This window comes from Zea mays, chromosome 1 (genome assembly GCF_902167145.1).
Source record: "Zea mays cultivar B73 chromosome 1, Zm-B73-REFERENCE-NAM-5.0, whole genome shotgun sequence".
Classification (NCBI taxonomy): Eukaryota; Viridiplantae; Streptophyta; class Magnoliopsida; order Poales; family Poaceae; genus Zea; species Zea mays.
In genome coordinates this window covers 78,307,209-78,330,834 of record NC_050096.1, presented here as the reverse complement: position 1 = coordinate 78,330,834, position 23,626 = coordinate 78,307,209, and the positions used below count along the sequence as shown (strand labels likewise).

At 43.2% G+C, this 23,626-nt stretch overlaps 1 protein-coding gene across 3 annotated transcripts; it reads left to right on the top strand.

Moving 5' to 3' along the window:
• The first annotated feature begins 68 nt into the window (after window positions 1-68).
• LOC103636860 (mechanosensitive ion channel protein 2, chloroplastic) lies at window positions 69-23,326 on the top strand. Of its 3 annotated transcripts, none has more exons than XM_008659179.3 (15): window positions 69-522; window positions 767-808; window positions 4,332-4,500; window positions 4,584-4,643; window positions 5,421-5,578; window positions 6,689-6,809; window positions 6,935-7,029; window positions 7,404-7,517; window positions 9,760-9,820; window positions 12,396-12,545; window positions 12,617-12,727; window positions 12,887-13,054; window positions 13,171-13,284; window positions 21,567-21,623; window positions 22,340-23,326. In XM_008659179.3, the coding sequence occupies exons 3-15, from the start codon at window positions 4,423-4,425 to the stop codon at window positions 23,006-23,008; spliced, it is 1,956 nt and encodes a 651-aa protein (XP_008657401.1). In that variant the 5' UTR covers window positions 69-522; window positions 767-808; window positions 4,332-4,422; the 3' UTR covers window positions 23,009-23,326. The 3 variants fall into 3 exon arrangements, with proteins under 3 accessions (XP_008657401.1, XP_008657405.1, XP_035819926.1); XM_035964033.1 differs by having other exon boundaries at window positions 117-522; window positions 767-893; XM_008659183.3 differs by lacking the exon at window positions 767-808 and having other exon boundaries at window positions 83-522.
• Window positions 23,327-23,626: the final 300 nt, after the last annotated feature.

Genomic DNA, 23,626 nt, shown 5'->3' with positions numbered 1-23,626 from the left:
TTATCTTTACACATAAGTCACCAGTGCGGAATAAAACAACAACAGCGCCACATCGGAAGGAAGAGAGTATTACAAGACGGTGGAGAAAGTGAGAAACCAAACCAGACACTGCGGCGCGGCCGATAAGGCACCACGTCCACGTGCGTGGCCTGGCCCTTCCGCCCGTCACTCTCGTCCTCTCCCCTCTTGCTGTGTCGCCGCGCGTGGAAGACGTTATCGCCTTCGCCTTCCTCTTCCTTTCCCTCTCCCTGAATCCTGATTTCTATTCACCTTCTTCCCCTCCTCCGGGCGGAAGGCAAAGACCTACACGCCTATCCCTCTCCCTCCCGGGTCCCGGCTTCCCCTTCCCTGCTCCCCAGATCGATTCACCCAGCGGGAAAAGCGGCGCGCAGTGGGGTGCAGCAGGCGCAGCGGGCTCGGCGGGCGGCGAGCGGCTAGCGGCTAGCCGCGACGGGCGGCCAATCTACAGCGGAAGGCGGTGGGCGGCTACCGGTGGCACATCGACCTACGGAAAGTAGAAAGGTAATCCCTGGCCAGCCCAAGGAAGAGGACTATTTCTATGCTAACCCTCTGGAATTCTGGATTCTGAAATGCCGCACCAAGGGGTATAGATTAAGTGATTAACGTTGAATTACATATTGTCTAGTTCGAATTCTGATTTACAAAATTGTCTGTGTATTAGTTGGTTCATATACGTGAAGTTAGCAAAATTATTTCAAGGGCATGAAAACCTCATTTTACCAAAAACATGCTCATTCGTTGCCAGGTGGGGAGGACTGCCCTGTTCGCATTTGGAGCATCAAAACAGGCGAGCTAATCTTTGCACGGAGCATGGCAGTCTGGTGTTTGCTCATGAGCCGTTTATTAGTCTATACTCTACTACTATGATATGTGTAGGTGTGGTAATGGATCACGATTCATATGCTTCTTCACAATATATTTGGGCCCTTAATTAATTTTAGTTCAAAAATGAATAGGAATAGAGCCCGATCCTAATCCGATTCGGTCCTTAAATTTTATAGTGTAAAATCTAGAGCCCATTACCACCCCTAGACATGTGTGGAATGTATTACTCAGTATCCGACAAAAATATTCGCTACCGATGTTATCCGTGTCCGACTAGTTCCGTATTCGACACACATCTATCCGTATTTGCATCCGAGAATATTCGTATTTGTATTCGAATCCGAAGCTATATGTATTAGAATTCAAATCCGAAGAAAATACGAAAACAAATATGGTTTCAGCGATATCCGTCCGTATCCGATCTGATTACACCCATAATCCCTCTCCTGAATCTACCGATCCTCGGCCGCGTCGGGGCTCTAGGCGTCCTCGCTGTCACGTCCCCGCAGCGGCCGGTTACAGGACCACTCGCCGTCACCCTTCCTGATCCGCCGCTGCCGCCGCCGGTTTCTAGGTGAGGGGGTTCATCACACCTTTTGTTTTCTGCCGCCTCACGTACGTTTCAGCAGTTTTGGTGGCTAATCATCCGTGTAGATTTCACCTTGTGATTCATCCCGATATTGAACTTAGCGTGCGTAATCATAACCCAATCAGTTATGTATGATGCCTGGTTGTGGTTGTTTTCCCTCACCCTTGGGAACCTGCGTTTGTAGTTAGTTCCGTCGGAGAACGGTGGCTGGTCAAGTATTATCCAATTTCAACCAGTGATTTTCCCTATGTTATCTATGCTGGCTCATTAGATTTGGTTGTGGATCCATTCATATTTCTCTTCCTATTTGTGGCTCACTGGCTTTGATGCCTCCGGAGAAATTTAGAGAGAAGATCAACACTATAACATCTATCGGGAGGCAAGTTTGTTCACCAAACTAGCAGTTCTGGTATTTGAACACAGCTAAAATCATAAAGTGCTGATTGTGAGGACCAATATGGCTTCAGATCAAATCATAATAATGCATTGTCTAGGTAGCCAAAGTTTTTCTATTCAGCGCGTTGGTTAAATATTCTGCAAGGATCTGTAGGAAAGAGCTGAAGCAAACTAAACATCAGCTAAATAATTAGGACAGCGTTTACCTTTTTTTATAGGTTAAATGAGCTTCAAAGAAGGGAACATACACACATCACTTATTTATATTGCCCCAAACACTGCTATATTTTTAATTTTTTTCTTTGGAATTATCATACCTGATGAACTTAGGGTCTTATTTTCAAATGGCCAAGACTACCTATTGCCATTAAAATGGAACAATCATAGTGTCAGGGCCTAAGGAGGCCCACGGAGGGGCTGCGACAGCAGCAGCCATGGGCCCTCCAAGGGGGATTAGATAAGGATAGTTAGAGATAAGATTAGAAGATTAGTTGAGATTATTTAGGAGATTAGTTGAGATTATCTAGGAAGGTTATCAGTTAGTAGTTTGTTGAGAGTTTTTAGGAGAGTTTTAAGGAGATAAGGATCAGTAGCTAGATAGGGGCGGCCAATCGGCCTATTTATGTAATCAATGGATGAGAAATAAAGCAAGCAAGAATTAGAAGGGAGAAACCATCCTCTTGCTCGGCCGTGGGCAGAGGCCCCCGGCCGGCGTTCCTGCCCATCGATACCCCTCTCTAATCCCTCATCGATCTAGCGACCATAACATCTGGTATCGGCTAGCTTGGGTTTCGATCTGATCCAATGGCTTCTGCTGCCAATTTCGCAGCGTCATCCTGGCAACCGGCGTCCCCATCTCCATGGACCGCGCCACATGTCACCTTCGTCACATCGTCCTGGCAACCAACGTCCCCATCTCCATGGGCTGCGTCGTATGCCACCTTCGTCACGCCATCCTGGCAACCGGTGTCCCCATCTCCATGGGCAGCATCGCCTGCCAATTTTGTCACCACATCCTGGACGCCGGCGTGCCCATCTCCAGGGACAACGCCAAATTTCGTCACATCATCTTCATTGATGGCGTCTCCGTCCCCATGGGCGACGCCACCAGGGGCAGCCACGGCTCAGCAATCATCAGCTCCATCGATGGGAGATTTGTGGACCAACATAAAGGCTGATCTCGCAAAGATGCAAGCCACGCTCCAGAAGGTTGAGCAAGGGCTGCTACAAATCAAGGCAGCAGTGCAACATGAGCAGCACCAGCTGGCGTTGTCCGCACGGCTCCGGACGTCGGCGGCTGTGGGCATACAAGCTGCTGCTCGTGGCTTCCTTGCACGACGGAGAGTGCGGGAGATGCGCCGGCAGATGCTCGAGGCAGCCTTGGTGACGGTTGATCTCGGCACACGGGGGTGCGACCTTGCCCTGTCGGACGGCCATCAGCAGTGGCACCGGGCCGCTATCTCCAAGTGCGAGTATGGTACGTGTCCCGTGGGCGACGAACTTCAACTCTACGGCAGTGGCGGTAGGGAAATTACTCACCTCGTCATCAACAAGGGCGCACTATTTAGCGCCACCACACGAGGGCGCCTCCGGTGGTTATTGTTGCGACCTATTCCAGGTGTCTGTCCATGTGCTCCCCTTTCGTGCAGATGGCGTCCATGGGATCCAGGTGGCTGCACACGTGCAAGTCCAATGCGCGGAGGGTGTCCGCCTTATCTTATGGGGTAAAAAATTAGATTCAGAATAATAAGATAAGCCGAGATGTAAAAGGCTTGTCTTCTAGGTGTCTGGTTTTGGGTCAAGTAGACTCGGTCTTTGAGCACCCGTTATGTGGCAGCTCGAGGACGAGCTGCTTGTCCAGGAGGGGTGTAGTGTCAGGGCCTAAGGAGGCCCACGGAGGGGCTGCGACAGCAGCAGCTATGGGCCCTCCAAGGGGGATTAGATAAGGATAGTTAGAGATAAGATTAGAAGATTAGTTGAGATTATTTAGGAGATTAGTTGAGATTATCTAGGAAGGTTATCAGTTAGTAGTTTGTTGAGAGTTTTTAGGAGAGTTTTAAGGAGATAAGGATCAGTAGCTAGATAGGGGCGGCCGGCTGGCCTATTTATGTAATCAATTGATGAGAAATAAAGTAGGCAAGAATTAGAAGGGAGAAACCCTCATCTTGCTCGGCCGTGGGCCTCTCGGCCGACGTTCCTGCCCATCGATACCCCTCTCCAATCCCTCACCGATCTAGCGACCATAACACATAGCCATATGGAAAGTTGGAAACTCCAGCTTCTATCTTTGCTCAATGATTGAAGTTTAGTGAGTACACTTAGTCTCTTAACAGTTTTAAGACACACTTTGTTCCTTATCTGCCCTCCACCATAGCCTCTGTGGCGCTGTTGCTCCATCTCTGCAAGAGAAATCAAATACATTATACTCTAAACAATATCATGTAAATGAGTAATTTAACAGTTCAAAAAATTACCTGTTCTAACCTTGTTTGTGTTTCAGGGTTGCAATCTAGCACATATTACACATCAGTGGCTGATAAGAAACTGCATCCAGTGGATGTAAATTTCATTGGATTTGAGTTTTGGTTGAGATGGCAGTTGGATTGACATCTCAGCTGTTCCAAAGAGTAACTGCTACTGACATCTTTTGCCAAAGGAACAAATTTAGGGTACACATTCCTTCTTGCTTTTCTTGTGTTAATACATAGTCCTTTTTGTTACTATTTTATGATTCCCACCCTTTTTTTTCCAGAGTTCTGAGATGAGGAGTTCTCTTCCCTTGCCATCCACCTCGTTTCCTTCAGTTGCTGATGTATGGTCCATTTAATTGCTAAGCTAACATACAATACATTCATTTGTGATCAATTTTTGGAAGAGGATAATCACTAGTATGCCTATTTTATCATGCAGAAGACATCAAAGTTTTTTGTGTATCAGTTTTTTTCACTTCTCTTTTGCTTTTGAAATTTTAAATGTGGCCAGTACAACCAATTTAGCTGGAGGACATGGTTTCTTCCAAGTTTGTGGATGTGTGACAGGAAGAATTAATTAACCTTTACTGCCTGTTAATCTGTTTCTCTAATGTAGCTGTAATAGACAACTCTCCATGTAGATATTGTTTTTAAACCTTTTTTGTTTTGCAAAAAATATTTTTCTTATCTATGTTAGACCTACTCCAAAAGAATGAGGTATTTGAGTGTAGTTGGTTTGAGTCATGTAAATCATACAACCAAACACTATACCACAAGGCATTACTCACTAGTCACTAGGAAATACAGATAAACAATATGTTGCTGCAGCAGAATGTAAAGGTGTTTTGTGACCTAAAGTTTATCTGCACCTCTTATGACAATTGACTACACACCATACTGTATCATTAGTATCATATTTTTGGACAGTTTGAGAAACGATAACTAATTGATGTATGTATTTTTTTGCCATACAAAATACCACTTGGAATACACCATGTCTGGCTGGGGAACCCTTTTTAGGACTCTGGTGTCCAAGGTGTACTGGTTAAAAAGTACACTGGTTTTGACTCCTAACTGTTGATCTTACAGAGTAACTCTGGTTTTCTTTGCACTTGCAGAGGCGAGACTGTTGGGGTCGCAATGTGTTAGAGAGTAGCTGCATGCCCATGCTTTATACACCTCGCAGATATAGATCTTTGGGCTTTAGATCTTTTGCCTTGCCAATTCCTTTGAAGGAAATTCCTCTTGTCAAGAACACATCATTAGCACTAACTAGGTAATTCCCTTGTACAATTCTTTATTTATGAACTTTCTTATTATACACAGACTTGCGAAAGGGCCTCTACCTGAGTTGGTTCGATGGTCTGAGTAGCACTCCTCAGGTCCTGGGTTCGACTCCCCGTGGGAGCGAATTTTAGGCTGTGGTTAAAAATCCTCTCGTCCATCCCACGTCAAAGCACATGTCTAAGACCCTGTCGCGGTCACAGTCGCGGTCGTTTCTCACATGGGCTACAGTGCCGCTGTGTATGGGTGGGACAGAGGTTTGGGAGTTTTCTCGACCTGCGTGAGATCTTCTTAATATAATGCCTGGGGGCTGTTATACCCCCTGCATGTCGAGTTTTTTTATTATACACAGACTTGGTAATGAGCAAACAGCAAAACAATAGTTTTTATCAGATGCTACCATTATCGTGTGAATGCAAACTCAGTTAATCAGGACATTGGAGAAAGTCATCTACTCTATAGTATGCGGTACCACTGGTTGGTGTATCCATTATATTGTAAGTGGTGGCACGGAAATAATACATTTTGTAGGGTGATTACCTATACCTCTTGTTGTGAGTGTTGAGGTTTTCACTCTTCAGTAACCTGTTGAAGTTAGATAATAAACTATGGTAGTAAATTTTATGTTTGGGCATTCAATCAACATATACGCCGTGGCAGTGTGTTATCTTTTAGAAGTTTTGATTACTAAAGTAACATATGGATTAGTCTAACATTCTATCCACTTTTTAGATAATATGCATTGATAGCTAACATAATGGAGCTTGAATTTTAAGCCTGATCATGCTCTTGTGTTGGCTACACTTCTTGGGCAGTTTTAATTATCTCTTATTTCTTTCTGATCCAAGTCTTCCTTAAGGTCATTAGTATGAATATGCAAATTCATTAGGTTCATACTTGAATTCTCTTTAATTGTAGCGAAGGAGATGCAAATACGCGTATGGAAACAGTACCATTGTTCGTGTGGTACACTATTAAAATAGTCTAAAATAGTAGAGATGTGAAACATGTTTGATTTTATTTACTTGGAAAACGATCCATTTATATGTTACATCTGAATGTACTTCATATCATCTTTAGTAATTTTTTTTTGTGTTGACAGGTCATGTGATGCTTTACTTGCAAATCCTGCTACCTCACTTGTGGTCCCTGCAATCGGGATTATTGTGTTTGCTCTGTGGGGTTTTTTGCCTCTAATGCGGGATATTAGAAACCGTTTTGATGTATGTGTTCTGCTACATGTAACCATATTGTATTATTTTTCATTTACATGATCATATACTAGGCTAGCTTTTTCTTGAGGGCATATGCCACGGTAGTTAAAATAGTTCATAATGGACCTTTACAGCATGGAGGCAACTGGAAGAAGAGTCCTACATATTTGATTTCTTCGTCGTACCTTCAACCTCTACTTCTCTGGACAGGAGCAACACTAATCTGCAGGTATAGCTTCACCATATTATCATGATGCTTTCTGAAGTGGCAACTCTAGCCACTTGATATCATCGCTCCAATGCTATGTCCCTGTTTGTAATATTGACATTATTCCTATTTCCATTGAAATTGCACTGTAGACAGTCAGTATTCATCTGGATGCTAAACGCTAAACAGTTTGTCACCCATCGATTAGCCAACTTTCAGGCTAAATGTCTGTTTAAATGGGACGAGTGGCTACCATGTAGCATTCGAACTTTGTTTAAACAGCTAAGCAAATTATGCACACAGTTCCTACAAGATTCATGTGTTGCCCTAAACATTTTTCTTACCTTTTGTTTTCTTTTATTCATCTTTCTCTTTGTTCATGCAATGTCTTACAGGGGTTTGGATCCAGTTGTCTTGCCTTCAGCAGCAAGTCAAGCTGTGAAAACACGTCTGATAACTTTTGTGAGATCATTATCAACTGTCCTGGCTGTTGCATATATTCTCACAAGGTGCACATGCTACATCCTCAGAAAAACTGCAGTTGTTTTTTGTAAGTTGTAGCTTTAATTCGATCATGCCCATCTAAGTTATGTACAGGTAATGACAACATTTATGCAGTCAAGTAGTACTCAAGATAACTGTAACTGCAAAAGCACATGTTGGAGATTACAAATTACAATTTTGGCCATGGACGGTTCTTTTCTCCCCAACTTTAGTTTTGTCTATCATCTTGAAATACAAATGGTTGGTTTGCTGGCTACGTAGCTTGAATGACAATGCATAGTTCTGGCACAACTAGATAAACTAATTACATATTGGTGATTGAAATATTAGTGATAGTATGTAAAAAATAATAAAAAACCTCGAACTGCGCTGGTGGGGGGGGGGGTCAGGCATTGCATTAAGGAGAGTACCTTTTGTCCTTTTCACGTTGGTGGAGAGCTGGAGAAACCCCTGCGGCCCTGCCCCACATACACAGCAACACCATAGCCCATGTGAGAACGACCATGACTAGGGATGTGCCTTAGTCTTGTGCTTTGGCATGGGATAAATGAGAGAATTTTTTAACCCTAGCCTGAATTTCGATCTGATGGAAAGTCGAACCAGGACCGGAAGAATGCTACTCAAACCACCTAACCATCGGTAGAGGCTCTTTTGCATATATCAAAGAAATACAGCTGGTGAGATTACAAGAATAAACAAAGATTAGCTTCAGTTTGTGGTATACAAATACAAATAGATGAGTAATGTATTGGAACTTTTTTCTACTTAGATATGGGGAATGCTAAAACTTATATAATTTTAAAGCATACAAAAGGTATTCCGAGATGTGAGTGCCATTCCGTGCTAACATTATGTATCGCATTGTGATCTATTTTAAGTTAATTTCAACATTGTATATCTAGGAATCATGGATGTGATATTTGTGATACTATTATTTTTTGTTTTGTTGAATATATCCAGATGAATTATTAAGGTCTATTTGGATTAAAAGGACTAAATTTTAGTTCCGTCACATCGGATCTTTGAACACTAGTTAGAAGTATTAAATATAGTCTAATTACAAAACTAATTACACAAATAAGGACTAAACGGTAAGACAAATCCATTAAACCTAATTAGTCCATGGTTCGCTCATATGATGCTACAGTAAACATTTACTAATCATGAATTATTAAGCTTAATAAATTCGTCTTGTCGTTTAGTCTTCATCTATATAATCAATTTCGTAATTAGACTATATTTAATACTCGTAATTGGTGTTCAAACATCCAATGTGACACGTACTAAACTTTAGTTAGGGGAACCAAACACCATCTTAGTTAAGGTACAATGGTGTTTCATGTATTACAATGGGAAGATGTGCAGATATGTGTTAGGGCCTGTTTGGTAACAATGTTTCTCAAAGCTATGGTTTTACAATACTATACTTTGCAATTGTCGTGACAATACCGTAGTTTTGGCAGCTCCAAAAGTACCATGGTTATGAGAAGTAGGGCCTGTTTGGGAATGCAGTTTTGAAATACTGTAGTTTTGAGATATCATAGTTTACAATTGTACATGACACAAATACTACGGTATTACTTTACCACAGTAAAACCACAGTATTGCTCAAAACCGAGATCTGTTTGGTTCTATTGGAAAAACAAAGTATATGTAGAGAAAAGAGAAGAAAACTGAGGTCCTGAGTGGAGTTTCGAAAACTCCAAATATACCACGGTTTTGGGGAAACCATGGTATTTGAAACTGTGTTTTGCCTGTACAAACCAAACACCTTTTGAGTTCCAATAGACCAATACTACACTATCATCAAATACCATAGTATTGTTTCGAAACCGCAAAAATACTACACTTCCAAACAAGGCCGTATTGTTTGGATACAACATTGTAAACCATGGTATTAGGCAAAAGCTAGCCAGTTGCCATGAAAACTTTGGGTTAGAGTGGAGTTTCCAATACTCCAAAAATACTATGGTATCTGGGATACCATGATTTTGAAAACATAGTTTTCAGAAATGCAACCAAACATCTTATGACATAAAATACTACGATATTTCCAAAAACCATGGTATCGTCTAGAAGCTGCAAAAATACTTCACTCTCAAACATGCACGTAATCCTTGCTGTCTTGATTTGTATGAATTTTAATGTGTCTATATCTATGTTGTCCTCTTGTATGATTGATTTGGTTTCATTATGTTCTGTTTTATTAAGTTTTGTTAACACTAAGATAGTTTTTGTTCTTTTTAGCTTGATTCAGCAGGTACAAAAGTTTCTTATGGACATGCGCAATCCCAATGATACAAGAAATGTAAGATCCTTATATTGTAATAAGTAGATCTTGGTATCTTTGTTACCTTTTTTCCATGCTATTTGTTTCTCTTTATTCACAAAGGTCCTCCCCCTTCGGAAGACACAAAAACATAGGAATGTGTTTCACTGATTGTGGAATGTAGAATACTTTTCAAGGATCACTGAGGCCACTCTCTTCTAAATTCCATCAGTAGGAATCTTCGTCCTCGATGGTTGGCTTTACTGCCTCAACTTTTAGTGCCTTATGAGGTTTAGGTCATCACCGAGAACCAATAAGAAAGACAACAACACCCATGTTATGATCGCTGCATTTCGCAAAGAGAATGAGCAAGAGGCTATAACTAGAAGTTACAAGTGAATATTTGGAAAGAAACAACATGCAACACAAGATCCCAAGTACAAAGCTACTTTTTATGTAACACATACTGTACTAAAAATTAAGATGCAACTTAAACAAACCAATAAGCTTAGCCATTAGATTGGAGGCTCCATCAAGATCATATTGCCAGCCGCTAAGCACTACCAATGTGCATTAGCAGGTTACCTTTTGATCTGTGAGGAGCTAGAGGAGAGGCAAAAGTTCCATGTGGATGATACATTAGTAATTCATCGTTCAATATATTTAGTTGCCACTTCAAGCTGTCTAGACATCATCTGACAATCTTAGTCAATGGTGATCATGAGAAAGGTTGGTGTGCAAGGTCACAAAGGGAGGTTGCTATGCTCTTCATCTGGCAACAGTACTTGATGACAGAGAGGTCCTCTTGGACGAAGGTCTAGAAGGCGACATCCAGGTGGAGAGCATGAGCCTCGTGGTTGCTGAGGAATTGCTCATCAATGACAACCCAGGCCTAGCTTGGCGGGCAGTGCCACCACACTCGCAAATGACGTCCTGCAGACAGTTTTGAGGATTTAGTAGAGGACCACGCTCTCTATCTGATGCTAGGAGGGGATAGTGACAAACGTCGTGTTGGTGAGGATGTGGTCGTCAAGAATGTAGCGCTGCAGCATGAGGAGGACGAGGTCGCGTTAGAGCGCATAGGCGGAAGCCGGGTCGAGGAGAACATGGACCATGGAGCGGATGTTCTGAACACCTGCCACATTCACATGGAGCTTGGCAATGACGATGACCTCATACACAATAGGGGGTGTCGACCACCGTTACACCAATGGGGGATCAAGGTTGGGAGAGCCAAGCAGATGGCTCTCAGCCTTGGCAAGCTGCCTGGCGAGTGTATCGGCAGCGGTGTGTTCGTGCTCCCAAGCGAGGGAGGCGACACGTTCACGCTGTCGAACAACAGCCATGAGGGCCGTAGCCAGGGTGTAGTGGGCAGTGACGACGTCGGGTGCGGAGCAGTATGGGGCGCTCGAGGCAGGGGCCACGCTGGGCAGTGACGACGTCGGGTGCGGAGCAGTATGGGGCTTTTGGGGCAGGGGCCACGCCTAGGCCTGTGGCGGCCAGACATAGGCCGACAGTGCCCTGGCAGCTAGGCCCATGCCAAGATGGGGGTGGCTAGGTCGGCGACGCCTAGGTTCGGGGCTGACTAGGTCGGTGGCGCCCAACTTGGTGGAGGTGGGCGGCAACTAGAGGTCGGGGATGGGGCCAGTGTTGGGGGAGGAAGGAGTCTGAGCAACTATCGAAGACAAGTGACGAGGGAGAGAAGGGAGAGGAGGGGCGGTGACCCTGGTGGGTGGCCGGTGGCTAGGGAAGGAGAGGAGAAAGAAAACTCTGGTTGGATAGCATGTTGGAGAGTGAGAACCCTAATCCATTGATAGCTGGCTGCAGTATTCAATATACCTACCTCTAAGTTACATGAGTTGGGCTCTAGGCCCATAACACTTAAACACATAAAACAATCTAATAGGCTAATAGCGCTGACCTGACCCCTTGCCCATTTAACATCATACCCGTGTTCCGATTATCTGATATGACACATCGCTAAGAAGGTTACATCCCATTTTTTCGGGTTTCATCTCCATTAGAATGTCTACATCTGAATGACTCAGTTCGACGTTGACTCATTAAGCCTATCACAACCCTGCTTTATCAGGGTTTGGGACCTGCTATGTTGAGACATCATAGACGGAGTTTATTGCATTAGACATTGCTGCCCTATAAACATTTCCTAACCCCTACCATACCACATTTCATCTGAAGGGACAAGGGAGAACCTAGAAGTTTCATGGATTTATCCTAGATGTAGTGCTGTTGGCACTGTTTTTTTAGACTGAAATACATATGGATGTGAGTACATTCAGAAAGTTATTGGCCCACTCTTGTCTTCAGTTTATAATGTAAAATAATACAGAATTAGAGACTGAAACTTTTGCTGAATGATTGGTTTATTGGAAGCACATAATTTGGTGTCCAACAGTTTCTTGCCAGTAGCCTTAAATTCTCTATTTACTATACTTCTAAGGGCCCATTTGTTACCTAACCTTACCGAGTCTAGAAATAAGTAATGAAGTTAAGATATTGTTCTCATATTTGAATCACATAGAATAGTATTAATACATTTTCCATTTTTCCTCTTCAAACTGAAATACTACTTATGTATGTTTGTTTCTGGCAGATGGGGTTTGATTTTACCATGAAAGCTCTTTATACTGGTGTTTGGATTGCTTCTGTTTCTCTCTTTATGGAGTTGCTGGGTTTCAATACCCAGAAGTGGATAACTGCTGGAGGGTTTGGGACAGTGTTGCTTACACTTGCTGGTCGAGAGGTACTACAAAGCATGTTGCTGATATGATTCATTTGTGCTGTGGTGCTAATATCTATCATAATTTGTTGCAGATTTTTACTAACTTCCTCTCAAGTGTCATGATCAATGCAACACGCCCATTTGTAGTCAATGAATGGATCGATGCAAAGATAGATGGTGTTGATGTCTCTGGCATTGTTGAGGTATGCCTTAATTTAACTTTGAGCTAAAACTACACCATCTAGTTATGATATTATCTGTACCATGCTTAGGTTTTATTTCTATTTACTATCAGTTTTTTCCCATGGAAGATTTGGTCAATACTTTGAATCATTTCTAACTTAAAGCTATTTTATTTTCAGCATGTTGGTTTGTGGTCTCCAACACTCATTAGAGGTGTTGATCGAGAAGCGATATACATTCCTAACCATAAGTTTACAGTTTCTATATTAAGGAATAACACTCAGAGGACCCATTGGCGTATTAAGACCTATCTTGCTATTAGCCACATGGATGCTGGAAAAATTGGGGTAAGTACCACAAGGAATTACTTAACATAATTGATAATCCTCTTCTCTTAGCTGTTCGATTTTTTCCCCAGTGTATTAAAACTGTCTTAGCGTTGCATCTTTGTTTTTCTTGGCAGACTATAGTTGCTGACATGAGGAAAGTTTTGGCAAAAAATCCGCATATAGAACAACAAAAGCTGCACAGGAGAGTATTCTTTGAGAAAATTGATCCAAAAAATCAAGCACTTATGGTAATTGCTTGCATCGAGTTGTTCCATATTTTAGTTGAAGTACTATTGCGCAATCAGTCCTCACTAAGAACTATGTGATCAGCATTGGTACATTATTCTTAGTGTTGAGTTGCATGCACCAACCTGTCCAATCCAAAAGTTTAACCTAAAGGCTAATGGAGAGAGGTGGACAATTCACTTATATTTCGAAGACTTCCTCTTACGTGGACACTTTCTTAGGTCTTAGACATGGAATAAGAGAGAGCAACAATTATATTTTATTTAATTGTGCTAACTAGGATTTGATTAACTCGAGACCTCTGGCTTTAATACCATATTGAGTTGTATACGCCAACTAGTTTAACCCAAAGGCCTAAGCCGATGGGGACAGATGGACAATTCACTTATACTCATACTAAGACCGTGTCCATCAGTTCACCCATATGGCCACCAAAGCACTGTTTTGCACTGTAGACTGCACTGTTCGCAGAGTGGAGTTTGAATATGGGTATGAGAATGAGTGAACTACTAGAGCCTAAAGCATAGCCTTATTGAGCTGTCTGGCAAAGACCTCCCATTATCACCATTGTTTTTTTCACCGATGCTTATGTAAGTTTAGTCCTTTTGCGTTTATATTACATAATAAAACCTACCTTAGCTAGTGAACTACGCAAAATACTTGGTGCTTCAGAACCATTTTATTGTGTTTGTACTTTTAGAACTTATGCTGGATGGGTTGCTAGTTTCTAGATGGTCTTGAGTTGACATTGGTCGCTATGTTTCAGTCATCTACCAAGTTAGTTTCTAGAATCTAGATATATTCATAACCACATGAATACATGGATCATATGTTGGTCTTATTTTCTTAAGGTCCTGTTTTGATGATCGTTTATTTTTCACACGGGGAACCAGCTTCCAATCGTAATATTCTGTATGCAAGATACGACCGTTTTTTTTTACTTGTAGAATGTCACTTGGCTAAGTGCTGTTAGGAAGCACTGGGATTGAACTTAATGATGCCCAGATAAGCTCTCTGCCACAGGCTTCACAGCCTTGCCATCAGAATTGAGCTTGCTCCACCAAGCTAAATGAACTAAATGCCACACAGAACGAGCTTGAGCTCTACTGCAGTTGTTGATTGAGGCCCTGTTCTGCACCTACTTCAAAATAATTAGTACCAAGGGAGGGAAGGAGGTTAGCATAGCTAGTAACTGAGAGCAGCCATGTTGAGACTCCAAAGCGAACAAACTTCAGTCCTTTGTATCATCACTTCTTTTTGTTCCCGAGTTGATACCCAAATCTTAAGAGTCCTGACCGCAGATGCAATAAGTGATTAAAGCATCAAATTGAACTTGGACTAGAGAAATTTGAGATCGGAGCTCTCAAGATGGATCCCCACATCATCCAAGATCTTGATTGCAAATGCAACAAACAATTAAGCCATTAAATTGTACTTGGAACTAAAGAAATTTTAGATGAGAGCTGTAAAGATGGATAGGCACAACAAACGATTAAAAACATCAAATTGGACTTGGAACTAAATAATTCAGATTGGAGCTCTCAAGGTGCAAATTGTTTGGGACGATTGGTGAGCCCTTCAGGGTGCCCAATGGCTATTAAGTCGCTTCACCAACGTGATGCCCTTTCACCCTTTGTTGCGGAAGCAGCGCAGGTGGAGGTTGAGACTACGTGTCGCAAGTTGAGGCTTCAACAGTGATGGTGATGATTGGGAATTTGATCGATTGGCTCGTCGTCGCCTCTAGCATGCATGGATGAGAGAATGGACGACACTCCCAATACTTGTCATTTTAATTCCTTAACCTCCAACAACAATAACAACAAAGTCTTGTAGTCCCAAGCAAGTTGGGCTAGGCTAGAGTTGAAATCCAATAGAACCCAATAGAAACTCAAGTCAAGGTTTAGGCACATGAATAGTATTTTTCATGCACTCCTATTTGAGGCTAGATCTTTGGGTATGTTTCATCCTTTCAAATCTCCCTTCAAGGTGCCTTCCTTTCAAATCTTAAGGTATATTTTTAAGTCTGCCTTCCACTCTCGTAGCTAGACCTGTCGACACTGCTCTAGTCCTACACCTTTTCTTCTTCAAACATCGCGTCACGTGAGATGATCACACAACTTATGTCAGGATTGTAGAACCTATACGCCTTGGACCCTAGCTCGTATCCAATAAACACCATTGGTGTACTCTAGTCATCTAGCTTTTGCTGGTGCTTTCCAACCACCTTCACATGCGTCACACAACCAAAAGTACGAAGGAAGTGAACCAGAGGCTTTACATCATATTAGACTTCGTATGATGTCTTCGACACTGAGTATGAAGACAGCTGTGGCTACCGCCTCCCCCCACAACCAACCCACCATCCCCTTGGCCTTTAGCATGCTTCTAGCCATGCCAAACACCCTTTGGTTGCGCCCTTCCACGTTCTTATGCTGGGGCATGTACTACACAATGAGATGACACTAGATGTCGTGCTTGGCGCAGCAGTCGCTAAACGTGCGTGTCGTGAACTTGCCATCGCGGTCAGTGCAAAGAGTGCCCATCTATTGTCTCGCCCCATCTTTTGTCTCGCCTCCACCTAGCCATGCACCTAGAGTTGGATGATGGCCGTTGCAGCCTGGTACTTTGACGCCAGTAACACGAGCAACATGAAACGACTCTTGTCGTCGACGAGGAGGAACAACTTCCCTCCAAGTGTCTTTGAGGTGACCGAACCACACAAGTCCGCGTGCACTAGGTCGAGCAAATGAGGCGCATGGTACTTGTTGGCCTTGTAGGGAACGAATGTCGTCACTGCTTCTCGACCAAGCAGCTCTCGAAGACCTGGTCGACGTGGTCGATTGGCAGTAGTACGTGCACCATGCCACCCTTCAACAATTCCCTGAGCCCGGTCGACGTGGTCGATTGGCAGTAGTACATGCACCATGCCATTGCCAGCCCACTTTCGAGTTCGGGCGGCGAGGCACACATGCCGAGTGATGTTGATGTCAAGGTCGTAGTGGCGGCTCGCCGAACGCTCCACCTTGACCAGCAACCGTCAATGCTGGTCTCAGATCCTAGGAATGTCATTCTCGATTAGGACCTTTGGCCATCCTCGTCAAGCTGACCCAGGCCGACGATGTTTACTGACGACTAGGGGATGAAGTAGATGCTAGTCAACACCTAGTGCTCGCTGACCTTGCCTTAAAGAGGATAGTGCCGCAGCCCTCGATGGTGACCATGGAGCTATCGCCGAATCGAACATCCCACAAACGCTGGTGTCAAGTTCAGAGAAGGCCATGCAATCCCCCGTCATGTGGTTCGTCACGCCAGTGTCGAGGATCCAACGTGTTCTTCCACCACCGCCCTTCTTGAGCTGGACGAACAACCAGTTCTCATCGACGTGGATCTCCGGCGTTGGGGTTGGGGTCGCCTTCACGGGAGGCGGTATGGTGGCACCGGCGGACGTTAGAGTCACGAGCGACATAGGCTCTGGTTCCTCGGCAAGTGCCATCGTGTTTTGCATTCACCCTCGATCTGGTCGATGTGCCCATTTCTAGCTCCTGGCAATGATGGATTTGAGGGAAGACAACTACATTAGAATTATTTATATAATCGATATTCAACAAATCCTTCTAGTTTGTTTGTAGATAATAGACTTTGAAGACCTTCTAGGTTACATGCAAAATCATTGTACTTGAAGGTGCCCTCTTGCTCGCCTCTTCTTCAGTTTGGGCCTTGAAGCATGGACTTGCTCGTCCCTCTCCTTGTGACATTCGTGAGCCCAGTGACCTGTTTTGCCACATACTTACATTCGTCGGCATCAATCCGCTTTCTCTTTTCGTTGTCGTCGGTGTTCTGGGGTGGCCTCGAGCTGCCACTGTTTCTGTTGTGCCCGCCACCACGTTCATGTCTCATGCTCGACTGCCATCTTCCCTACCGTCTGGGAGAAAACACCCTTCTCATTTCTCTCTTCCCAGCTCCCTTCCCTCTCCCTTCTTCACCCTTCTCTCTCCCTCCAAGGCTCCAACACCCTTCTCTCTCCCTCCAAGGCTCCAACTCCCTTCTCTCTACACCAGCTGGGAGAAAACACAGGGACTGGAGATGAGCTCCTCATCTGAAGGTATATGTCTGAACTCTGAACTCTCCAGTTAAGACTGAACTTTTCCCATTTTAGACTGAACTCTGAACTCCGAAGTCTCCAGTTAAGACTGGACTTTTCTCATTTTAGATTGAACTCTGAAGTCTCCAGTTAAGACTGAACTCTGATGTCTGAACTTATCTCATTTTTTTGTTCGGTTCAGACTTCAGTTTAGTTAAGACTTCTGAAGCTCTGAAGCTCCTGTCTTGAGTTCAGTTTAGTTTAGTTCAGACTTCAGTTTAGACTATATATCTATATAATATATATAGTGTTATATATGACTATATGTCTATATATACATATATATGTCCTGCAAATACACACGTCGACCAGGGGGACGATTAGGCTCGATCAGGGGCGACTAATGGGTCGATCAAACGACCAGGCGATCTGAAAACAATGCCGCCAACTCATCCTCGGTTAGGTTCAGACCAGCTAAGGCTCCGCCACTGCTGCTGCCATAGAGATTGTACCATTCTTTTGCTGTCTTGAGCCTCCCGATCAACTCTTTAGTTAGTATATCGAGATCGAGATGGGTTTCGATTGCCATCATGATCTACGAGTGCCTTGGTGGAGTTGCCTTTAGGAATTTGTACACGATCTCTAGCTCCTAGTAGCCGACATCGAGGACCTCTAGCTGGTTGACCAAGTTGATGATGCACATGCTAAATTCGTCAATAGGCTCACTGTCCTTGAACCGAAGTGAGTCAAACTCGTGTCGTAGCGTGTTTGCCTTTGCTTGGCGCACTCGGTCCATGTCGAGGTGCGTTTTCTTGAGTGCGTCCCACGTGATCTTGGTGGCCGCCTTGCTCGTGGTCACCCCTTGCATCTTTGGAGGTACCTCGAGGGCGATGACCTCCAGAGCATTGTGATCGTTGATGTAGTCGGTGGGGCCGATGTTCACCGCCATCCATAGGCCACTCGCCTGCAACTTCAATTTCATGACTGCCACCGATGAGTAGTTGGTCTTGGTTAGCAACGGTACTACCCGTTGCTGCCACTCTCCCTTTTTCTCGAACGTGCAGTAGAGCTGCACATCATTATATTAAGAAAGAAGACCAAAAATAGGTCAGTACAAACCTCCTTAAGAGGCGAAAGGTTATAATCCGCAATTACATGACATCAAACAAAACCTGACCCGCCAACAGATTAACGCCAAATCTTTCTAAGCCCTGATGGCCTAGCTGAGCACCACAGCCCCACATCCTCCTTGATGCACGTGAGGATATTGTGGTCGCAAGGCGAGGCCCCCTCGAAGACACATGCATTGCGATGCTTCCACAACCACCAGGCAACTAATGCAATCACCGAATTTATACCTCCTCTAAATTCCTTTGGAACTTTAGGAACAGCCAAACTCCATCATTCTTGGAAAACTACAGATCCAGGTTCAGGTGTGAGCTGCTGCAATCCTAACAAAGAAACACATTGAACCAGACTTACCTTGCAAAGACGCATCCAACCAAGAGGTGTTGAACACTTTCGTTCTCCTGCCCACAAATAGGACAGCACGCTGGATGATCCATGCCCCTGCGTGCAAGGCGGTCAGCAGTCCAGCAACGGTCAAGGGCGGCCAACCATACGAAGAATATACACCTGGGTGGTGCCCATATCTTCCATATTTGCTTGGCTGGCTCAAACTCCATCAATCTCACAAAGAAACGCTCGTAAGCCGACTTGGAAGAGTAGATACCCAACTGCATAGGGGACCAAATGAACTGACCTCTAACTCCTGGGGTGAGCTGAAAGGTGTGCAACAAATCCCAGCAAAAAAGAACTCATAAAAAGCGTCATGAGACAGGTCCCCTCATGTCATTATCCCATGAATTATTTGGCAGAGCATCCATCACTTCTCTTGTTTTGGAAATACGCTTAGGCACCATTTTAGCCAAATTAGGAGCCAGATCTGCCACCGAATAGCCCTGCAGCCATCGATCAAGCCAGAACAGGGTTGCAGCCCCATCACCAACCACAGAGCATACCGATGCAGTAAACATAGCAGCTGCGCAGGGATGTACTTGTATGTCAAAACCAGCCCATGGACGATCCGGTTGCATTTTCTTGAGCCAAAGCCATCTTAAGTTTAATGGCCAACCCAACACCTCCAGGTTATGGATACCGAGCCCACCAAACTTATGAGATCTGCAAACACGTTGCCATCCAACCATACAATGACCCCCTTTTACATCTTTTCTCCCTTTCCATAAGAACCCCCTTCTGCTTTTGTCAATGGCTTTAATAACCCACTTAGGACACTGCATAGCAATGAGATGATAAATAGGAATAGCAGTGAGGACCGCTTTGACCAAGGTAGCTCTTCCTGCTCGATGAATGAGAGCTGCTACTCCCTCATGCCTTGTTGGATCACCAAGCCGCGATCGCTATTGCTAGAGCCACTCCCTGTCTCCTAACGCGACACAGTCACAGTGGCGAGGTAGTTCGTCCACGCTGCATGGTTGCAAGCACGACCTCAACAATGATAGCGGCTCGATACCAGCTGTAGACTCCTAATCGTTGGCGTGCCTTGTCGGAGATGACAAATATGATCCCTGGAACACTCAAACGCTCACAAAAACTCAACACGAACACTAGAGGAACAAGTTTTTGGCGCTGCCAAACTACACCGCTGCTTAGTCGTATTCTAATGATCTGTACATATATACAATTACAAAAGCTCAGTCACAAATCATAGCACCAATTAGCTACCAATCAAAAATCAATTAGCTAAGAAAGAAAACTATGTAATGAGCTATCAATTAGCTAAGAACGGAAACTAACCAATCAGCTATCAATTAGTTAGGAAAGGAAACTAAACAATCAGCTTAGAAGAAAAAAAAATCTGAGCTAGATTATGCAAAAGTGGCGTCAAGCATCTAGCGTTCTATATAACAAGAGAATACCACATAAGCTAAAAGACAAGTTTTTAGCTCTAAATAAGAGTGCATGAAAACCAACTATCCATATGCCTGAACCTTGACTTGTTGTCTTTGTTGGGTTTCAACTCTAGCTTACCTTAACTTGCTTGGGGCCAAAAGACTGTTGTTGTTGCTGTAACCATTCATCCAAACAAATTTTCAGGCTTACAAGTGAAAAAACAGGAATTTGATTTACCAGTGTTTTAGCTCTAAAACGTGTCATCCAAACAGTACTTAAGGATTGTTTAGATGAGGGGGATTTCTTTATGAATAATTGGTGTTTATTGCATGTTAAAATTGAATCCTAAGGATTTGGATCCACCAAGAAGGTCTTGCATTTTCAGAGAATAATTTAATTTGTCAAAATTTCAGCACGAAATCCTTATGTTTTGATGTTTAAGTTGTTTCCTAGTCCAAATAGGTCATTAGCTTTTTCATAGAATATTTTGCATTCTCAGTTTCAGCATGAAATCCAGGCTGCGCTGTGCTTATATTTAAGTTGGACTGCTTTATGAAATGCTGGCAGTAAAGCCACCAACCTATTTTTTTGGTTTTGTTAACCATAAAAATCTTCTGATTTCTAAAAAAATCAACGCCTCGCCTAACACCTAGTATTTTGTCTAGGCATGGTGCCTACGTGCTAAGCAGTGCTACACTGCCTCGCCTAGCACCTGAGCATTTTGTCTAGGCCTTTTCCACATAGACATGTTTTGGGCTTGATGTATGCATGAAAATGGGGCAAATTGAGATGGAAGGAGTTTTTCCCCTCAAACACGCATGAGTGTATAGTTATATTAAGAAGAAAAAAGGGTATAAAGAAACCTTTACAACACATATCCACACACTCCTAAGGAGCGCGGTGAGAAATACCTCTATTTGGAAAAAATGAACTATGGTGATATTAATCATATACTGGTAACAACATTTTTTTTGTTTTGATATGCTAAATTTCCTTAATTTAGCATGTAATGAATCTGACTGTCCATAAAATGTATAAATTATAAACGTTTAGCAATTCCTGGGTGCTAGCCAGATCCCGTCTGCCTGCCTAGGGCCTATAACACTTTTTTAAACACTGAGCTGAACACTTGTTTGCGTTTGACCTGTGTCAATATCCTGCTTTCATGCATATTTACCTATTTTTATGCATTTTTTTGGAATATACGACTATCTTCCCTTCTATTGCTTTAGAGTTTTATATTGGCCACCAACTCAGTTCATTCCTTTTTGTTGTGTTTTTTGTGTGTAGATTTTCATATCCTGCTTTGTAAAGACATCACATTTTGAGGAGTATCTCAATGTCCAGGTAATGTGCCTTTACATTGATAGATATTTGTTGTGCAAGAAAGCCTTGGAACATATTATGCTGGCATTCGCCTATGGTGTCTGCTGAAAATATATGGTCTGTCACTTTGGACCCTAGTTTTCTAGCTTGTGTTCTTCAAATAAATTACTCAGGTCAGTAGGAGTGCTTATAGAGTAGAGCATTTTGACACTTTCACCCATTGGATTTCACTATGTCCAGAACTATGAGTATTTCAGTTTAGAGTTTCCTTCCATTATGGTGTTACTGTTCTGAGCAGTTGCCAGGATGATTGAAAAAAAAGCAAATTAAATCTAGCCATTCAACCGTACATAATTCCTTTCAAAGAAAAGAAAATTTTAAATAAATGGGCATAGAACTGTATGACTACTTTAGCATGTCCCAAACTCCTAATATTTGAATCTTCGCCCCAGTACATGTAGTTTTACTTGACGTCTGCCATCGAACCTTCATTATGTAACAAGGGTTTCTGAACTAATCTGGTTGCTTTTGACCTGTTGTGCATTAATAGCTTGGGACTTGCATGGTAAAACTATTCAAATTTTCATTGGAAAAGCTTAGGGTGCCATTTTGGCATGACATCCATTTAAATCGAAGAATTCCAGCTTGATTTTAGGCTGCATTTTATATAAACTAGGAAGCATCACACCATGCTAAAAAATAATTAACATGGGTTTTCTGTGTTCCAAATTACACAGGAAGCTGTTATGTTGGACCTTCTTAGAATAGTTGGGCATCACAAAGCAAGGCTTGCTACCCAAATTCGAACAGTTCAGAAATCATATGGCAATGCAGACTTCGATAACATTCCTTTTGGAGAGGACATGTATAGTCGAGTCCGTGGCCGGCCACTTCTGATTGATACATCTGCAAGGATCAGTGATGACAAACCCAGGCCTCGACCTGTATCATCACGTGAGGAGCAGAAAGTCAAGACAAATGGCTCGGTAGATATTAAGTCCAGTTCCCCTGAAAATGCTAGTTCAAGCAACTCTGAAAAGCAGGAACCGAAAAAAATGGTGCCTGAAGATACTCGGGTGAAGAACATTAAGGGTGATAATGTGATGCCAGTAACACCATCTTTAGATCCTGCTACGTCAACTTCCAAGGCTGGTAAAGGGAAGACACGGGAACCAGAGCCCACTGAGCGGCAAGGAGATGGGTCAGTCTCGGTGGCTAATCCAAAGAAAGAATCTAGACCAGTTTTTGAAGATAACATTGTTCTGGGCGTAGCCCTTGAGGGTTCCAGGAGGACACTGCCTATTGAAGAAGGAAATCCTCATCTATCACTATCTGAGACTGAGGTGGACACCGAAGAGGCGGCTTCATCACCGAAGGATAAGATAGGCCAAAGCCCAAAACTTTGAGGTCCAGAAAAAAAGCCGTTCAGAGGAATCTCGATAGGTCATCCGAGTTCAAACTGTATCCTTGTGAAGATTTGTCACCAAGCCTACCTTTTTTGTGCGCTTGTGCAAATACAATGCCACCACACATCAGTGTTGTATGCTTAAGGGGTAAATTCACACTGACGATTATTCAGGGAACATTACCTGTCAGTCGTATTGCTACAGGCTTGTAAAGAAGCAAGTGCTTCAATAGGCATTTTGTAAAGATTATATTATTGCTCATTTAAGTGGCTTCTTGCATATGCATCGGCAATTCAGCATGCGCCGTTGCAACTGTCATCTCGGTTTCCAGGTTTGGCTTACGTTAGTTTTGTTTCCAATGCCATCTGCTGCGAGCTGAAATATCATCGTCTCTTTTCCTTTTTTTTTTTTTACAAAAGACACGCTAAGTCGTGGAGACGGTGAATTCTTCCGGATGGCGTCTCATCTTGCAGACGACTAAAACGGAATACCGCGATTATCGAAAAGGAAACGGAATACCGCGCGGCGCTGAATGTACCTATCGTTGCGATGAGAATAACATCAATAAAAATGACGCAAAAGCTTATAGGTGAGACGCTCGTAGGTTTTCATTTATGC

Bases quoted from the DNA above. Each gene is read 5' to 3' on its own strand.
- LOC103636860 (XM_008659179.3), top strand. From the start codon at position 4,423: ATGGCAGTTGGATTGACATCTCAGCTGTTCCAAAGAGTAACTGCTACT. The intron at 4,644-5,420 runs GTATGGTCCATT...TTGCACTTGCAG, and splicing joins CGTTTCCTTCAGTTGCTGAT to AGGCGAGACTGTTGGGGTCG. The intron at 13,285-21,566 runs GTAATTGCTTGC...TTTTGTGTGTAG, and splicing joins CAAAAAATCAAGCACTTATG to ATTTTCATATCCTGCTTTGT.